The sequence below is a fragment of the Limulus polyphemus genome, unplaced genomic scaffold, assembly GCF_000517525.1.
Source record: "Limulus polyphemus unplaced genomic scaffold, Limulus_polyphemus-2.1.2 Scaffold3666, whole genome shotgun sequence".
Taxonomy (NCBI): Eukaryota; Metazoa; Arthropoda; class Merostomata; order Xiphosura; family Limulidae; genus Limulus; species Limulus polyphemus.
The window spans coordinates 35,188-42,049 of NW_013669276.1; the positions used below are offsets into that span (position 1 = coordinate 35,188).

A 6,862-nucleotide genomic window follows, 5' to 3' on the forward strand; every position below is an offset into this window, starting at 1 on the left:
ATATTGTTTACATGGAAACTAATAAGTTATTAGTTCTATTAGGCAAACTGCAAACAATTATTTTTCTATATTTAAACATTTTAAATTATTTTCATACAAAATGGTCATAATTCCTTTATACCATACATTGTTTATTTTGTATTTTTCTATTTTCTAAAATCAGTGAGTTTAGTTTTCATCTTGCCTAAAACCTGAACATATTGCATTAGTCTATTTAAGCACTCTCGTTTTGACACTAGAAAATACGATAAAAACAGCAGTATTTATTTTTTATACTCTTTGAACGCTTATTTCTCTTAACCTAAAATACATATGAATCTGCTGTCTTCAATGTGATGTTTAGATGAAAATAGTGTCAGTGCTGTAGTGATATCCCAGATTTGACCAATAGTTTTGTCCAGTATATAGAGTTATGACAGAGTTACTCCATATTTCCAACTTCACTATCATGCCTCTAGATATAGGTATAGTAACATTCATGAACCAGTAAACAGAGATAGTTACAGATTTTCTTTTGTTTTAATATCAGCTTTAATATTTGTGTAAGTGTTTACCTAAAATAAAAATAGAGTACTGTAGTGGAGTTTGGCAAAAACGTAACAACTGAAAATGGGCAGAAGTTGAAAATAAAACTTACTTCTAATGGAATTTGAAGCTTCTCAAAATAAAACTGTCAAATTTTAAAAACTGTTACCCAAAACTCTAAGAAATGAAGCCCGGTATACAGTTAATTGTTTAATATCTGGCAATATTAATTTGTGATATTTTTAACACATAAAGTTGCAACATAAATATTTAGTAACTTTGACTGGGAGAACACTACTCAATGCAAAACCACTGTTGCAACTAAAAGGCTTAACTAAGAATACAACCAAAGTATTCATGACAATGCATAATTTCAAAGATGCTAAAAGATTTCTAAAGGAGACAAATATAAAATAGGATCACATACTTGTCAGCTGCGTGACAAACAGTACCACAAGTGTCAGCCATATCATCAACCAAGATGGCAATCTTGTCCTTCACATCTCCAACTAAAACCATGGATGCCACTTCATTTGCTTTCTTCCTCTCTTTATGTATAAGAGCAAAGTCAACATTCAGACGATCAGCAATAGCAGTGACCCTTAAAAGAAACAAATGACTGTAAAATTAGCAGCCGTGAGAATACAATGATAATACAAGTTTTCTACACGACTTTTGAAACACACGTCTACAGTACGAAAACAACAATTTAAAGTGAAACTATTAAATGGTGTTTGTTACATAATATAATTAACCCCCATCTTTAAACTTTAGCCATAACTAAATGCACGTGATCGGAAACATACCATAAAACACAAATTTTCTGCAATAAAACACCCAAATTTTTACAGCTTGGCTTACACTCTAACCTTAAACAGTTAACGTTTTAATGATTTACCTGTCAATATAACGTACATTGGTTATCTAATCATACAGATAACTAAAGATGTCTGTATGAGAAACTGAATATTTAATTATTAATTAGTCACATTTATTTTCTTTATTACTACTCAGTAATCACTAACTATACTTTATATCCATTTTTTTTGTCTGCTAATCTACTGCTATCTTCAGGGAATCCTAAGAACATCTATTTCCAGTGTGGTAATAACAGGAGTTTGATCCTGGGTATTCTTGATAGTCCCCATGAGCAGGGGTGGATTAAGGGTCAGATGGGCTTGGGTTTAAATTTTTCTACAGGTCCTATTATGATTGTGAAGAAAGACTAAAGTCAAAAAACTAAACCTCATAATGAGCCTTTTTGCTTTGAAGAGGGGTACCTAGGTTTTGCCGACTTCTAAACCAGGTTGACTGAGTGTTTTATCAGTTAAGTGGGTATAAAAAGTTTTCTATCACTTTCTTTTCCTTATCTGCATTTTGCATCAAATTATTTTCATATTACTCAATTTCATTTTGTAATCTTCTTCTCTGGCGTGATGCACTATCGCAGATATACGAGACAGTTATACCAGTGTATCTATTATTTTCTTGAATTCTAAACCTTTGTTAGTGTTTTTGTTTCTCCAATGTATTGAAGTCCACATTAACGAGGGATGTTGATTTTTACTATCTATTGGGTCTTTAAATGGTATAATGTACACTAGCTGTAATCATACTGTGTTGTGACTTCTGAATACTGTTCCGCCTCCGTGCTGTTTACACGTCCTTTGTAGGTTTTTGGAAAAACCTTTGACACAGAGGTATACGAATCTATGTGTGTAATTTTTTCCCTACTTAATCTTGCTATTTTTTTCCATTTTCTTATTTATCCAGTGTTATGGGCATCCAATGCAATGAATGCTGCAAGGATATGTTTCTCTTCTAGAAAATTAGCCACTCTATGATGTCTGTCTTTACACTGTTGTGGCATTTTAATTTAGATAAGGTATCTGTGGGTTTCCTATAAACTCTTGTGGAATATGATAACCATCATATCTAGGAATATGAATTTGTATCTTCTTCTATTTCAATGTGAAATGTATCATTAGATATTGTCTGTTCATGAATTCTGAAATCTTTTCTGTGGCATCTGGCGATATTATGATGGTATCTTCAATATACATGATCCAAATCCTAGAGTGGCCATTTTGAGGATGTCAAAACATTCTATATAGAAGTTACAAAGTACCAGTGATAGGCCTAAGCCCAATACTAAATCTCCTTGTTGTTTATGTTCATATTTAAAGAGGCTATGTTGAGGTTAATGAGTACCGGTGATAGGGATGAGCTTATGATTAGGCCTCCCCATTGTTTATCTTCATGTTTGAAGTTGGCTACGCTGAGGTTACTGAGTGCTGGTGATAGTGGTGAACTCATGCTTATGCCATCTTGTTATTTATCTTCATGCTTGAAGTAGGCTATGTTCATACAAAAAGCTGAGTTCAGCTACTGTAGAAGTTATCGGTTTGGTATATTACTGAAGAGCTATGATATTTTTAAGTTGTTGGTGGACATCTGTAGTGTTTCAAGGGTTGGGGATGTTAATGAATAACTTGGATACATGTGAGAATGTTAATAACAATATAATATCTACAAGATATCTAGCTAAGGGGTGGCATGGTGAATATCTCCAGTTGACAAAGTAATGGAGATGGTAGCCTTGCTTGAGAATCTTTGGTAGGTCAAAGATGTGTGGGGTGGTGCTGTTATTTGACTATTTCTGTTCCAAGTTCTATCTAATATTTACTGAGGAGTTGATTAATTTCTGTTCTCTGTGTAAGAAGTTGGGTTAGACTTCACTTTAATTGTGTGACTATCTCGAAATAGAGCTTGGAACTTGATGCTACGTTCCTCTTTGCTAGGTAAAATTATTATGGTGATGTCATTCTTTAAGGTACTGAGGGCAGCTTTTTTTAAAATACTTTTTAAATAGTGGTGTTTAAATTTCATGGCTTTCTGGACTGCTCAATATATCTTGATTCTGAATACTTCATTTCCTCTTGTGGTAGGCTATATTAGAGTCACATACTACTTGTTTGTAGCTAAGTCAGGGATGGGTGATTTGTTATGAGTTAGGGCAAAGTTTAGTCCTTTACTTTCTTCAAGTACTGTTTATTTAAGTTTATTAAGGTGAATTTAGGCATATCTGTAGTGTTAAGACACTTCATGTTTTGAGAATTGAGGAGTGAATTTAGTTTCTTTATGTACCTTTCTTTAGTACATGTACATGTTGGTATGATGATTAGTTGTGCATATCTTGATAGTCTTATATTGCATCAACTATAGTCTAATATAGATCATTAATGTTATGCTGTCTTGTGGTCAGATGAATTTCCTAATACACGCAAACATTGGCATGAAGATTAGTTGTGCGTGTCTTGGTAGTTTATGTTGTCTGTTGTATTATCTACCTTCCAACATATAACGTTAATGTTATGCTGTGTCACATTTACATGAACTTCCTTAGTACTCGCATGTATGTATGTTGGTATGATAAGAAAGTGGACAGGACTTGAACAGATGCCAGTTTAGTTGTTAAGTTATTGTGAAATTTAACCCAAGTTCAAGTTTTCATGACAGGAAAGTAGACAGGACTTTACAGTCATTGGTTCAGTTGTAGTGAAGTTTAACCACTGCTGATTTCACAGAGTTTAACTTGTTATTATAGAAAAGTGATGTGGAATTTTCAGAAATATTACATGATAGAACTTGACTCTTTCTGACAACAGCTAAAAACCTAGTTAACAATGAGGGTACAGTGCATTATACTCATTACAGTTATGGCAAGCTTAAACCAATCCTGATATCAAGAAAGTTTTCATGAAAGGTTGGAAAATGAAGAGAACAGTTGTCAGTTCAATTATATAATTGTGAGGCTTAACAACTACTAACTCTACTGAATTCAAGTTTTCATCATAGTCAATTTATTACAATTATGAAATATCTCTTTATGTTACTACTAGTCATACATGTATTTCTCAAAATCATCATTGGCTGAGGCAGTAGTCTATCTACAGCTTTGTCTAGTAGGGATTCTTATCACTCCTAAATGTTTTTTTTTCTATAAGGCAGTGACTCAGTAAGCAACTGATGAAAGCCAAAGAGTAGGGAGAAATTTTATAATTCAGTTAATATTCACTTTTGATCAAAGCAATTTACCTTCATGGATAGGAACTACAAATATATATACCAAGCTAATTAAGTAAAATTTTCAAACTATATTACTCGTAATGAGTATAATGCACTGTTCCATCAGTTGTGTACCCTCATTGTTAACTAGGTTTTTAGCTGTTGTCAAAAAGAGTCAAGTTCCATCATGTAATATTTCTTGAAATTCTACATTCACAAAAATATATTTGAATTTTATTTATATTAATCAGGAATTCATAGAGAAGTGTGGAACTGAAACAAATAAATTAATTTTTGATAGTTTTTTCAGAAAGGGCAAAATTAATATTGTTTTAGGTTTTGTGTTTTATCTAAAAGAAATTGTCTTCTTTGTTTTGGTCTTTTCTTGAAAAACTAAGAAGCTCACTGTTATTCATTTGAACATATTTTAAGTCAAGAAGAGCCTCAGCTTTCATTAATGAGCACCATAAACTCCTCCAGCTTCCATGGGACTGCTGAGGTCCTTGTTTAGATCACCTTAAACTCCTCCAGCTTCCATGGGACTGCTGAGGTCCCTGTTTAGATCACCATAAAATCCTTCAGCTTTTATTGGATTGCTTAGGTCCATGTTTAGATCACCTTAAAGTGCTTCAGCTTCCATGTTTGGATGGAATTAACTAAAATGCTGTTTTTAAAAAATTTGTTACAATGTTTTGTTACTTATTATCCATGGTAAGGAAGTATACAAGTTAGTTACATTGAATTACGGGTATTCTTGATGTTTATTATGTAGCCACTGTCTTGAATTTTCAATGTTCAATTTTGTAACCATAAATGTCTATACAATGTATGAATTATTTTAAATAAATCAAATTCTACCACCTGAAAATTTATCAAATGTTCATCAGTTTTGTACTTTTAACAGGAAAAATAAATTTTCTCATTTTTCTCATTATCCTTCTGGTGAGAATATTATTACGAAAAAACTTAACATAAACCTTTTCATTACTCAGTCTTGAAACAGACATCAGGAAAATAATTAACTTTTTCAACTTTGAATGAATTTTTTTTCTTACCTTTTAGCTCCTCCAGCATCTGGAGAAACTATGACACAACTCCGCCAATCTGTGATATTTTCTTTTATCCACTTTAACACTGCAGGTTCAGCATACAAATTGTCAACTGGAATATCAAAAAACCCCTAAAGAAGACAAATATGTTAAATATTGATGAAATATGAACCAATTATGGTCAAGTGTTTTCATCTAAGCATCTGAAATGTAACTATTTCTAATAAAAATAAATTCAAGAAAACGAGATGAACAGCTGACTGCATAAGATAAGCAAGATATACTAACGGTACACTGTAAATCTAGCCACCTAGCAGTCAACATGTAACCTGCATGTCACATGATAAACAGGTTACTAGGTGTGATAACCTAATGGTACACTGTAAATCTAGCCACCTAGCTAGCAGTCAACACTTGACTGCTTAGGTGGCTAGATTTACAGTGTACCATTAGGTTATCACACCTAGTAACCTGTTCATCATGTGACATACAGGTTACGTCTTTTTAAAAAAAATTCTTATAAATATCTTGTTTATAAAAGAATTACAACTGCAGACAGCCTAAGTGTTGAGTGTATAGTTATTTCTGACATCATAAACATGCAATTGTTGAAATATATTCGTCTTCATGGTTGACTTTTCGTGCACAATTAGTTTATTGTACTTATCACACCTATTCACTTGTTCATCAGATGACATACAGGTTACACGAATTCTTTGTATAAACAAAGGTATAAATCTGTAAATCATTTGTTCTGCTTGTAAATTACATGAAATAATAATAATTAAACAATAACAGTTTATTCATGACATGTCCAAGCAAACTCCCATCCCTGTACATAACATGTACTGGCCAATCTATCATGCAATCAGCATTATTCTCTACTTGAATAGAGTTGTTTAAACATTTGTTAAACAAAAGGTAAAAGCTTGGAATGGTTAGTTCTTTCATTGGGTGTGTGTCTGTGGGCCAGACTAGTCTCGGAGAATTCCATTCCTCATCAGTGACCCTGGACACTACCACCAATGAAACTTCAGACCAAACCAAGCCTTTATAGTACTGAGGTTCTCCAAATCTAGTCTGGCCCACAGACACACCCCCAACGAAAGAATAGACCAATCCAAGCTTTTACTTGTTGTTAAACAAATCTATTCAATTATGTACCAGCTGCCTAGTGTCGGCTAACAATATGAAGAATTAAACTGTGGTGGAATGCTACA

At 33.0% G+C, this 6,862-nt stretch overlaps 1 protein-coding gene across 5 annotated transcripts in view; it reads right to left on the bottom strand.

Annotated features, from left to right (window-relative positions):
* The window catches only part of LOC106469810 (ribose-phosphate pyrophosphokinase 1), a 67,924-nt gene that overhangs the window by 32,642 nt on the left and 28,420 nt on the right, over nt 1–6,862 (bottom strand). For all 5 annotated transcript variants that reach the window (XM_022398369.1, XM_022398371.1, XM_022398372.1 and 2 more), the window contains exons 4-5: nt 5,649–5,773; nt 953–1,126 (exon numbers count right to left, since the gene is read on the bottom strand). In XM_022398369.1, coding sequence (XP_022254077.1) covers nt 953–1,126; nt 5,649–5,773 — 299 coding nt within the window. The remainder of the gene's footprint in view (nt 1–952; nt 1,127–5,648; nt 5,774–6,862) is intronic.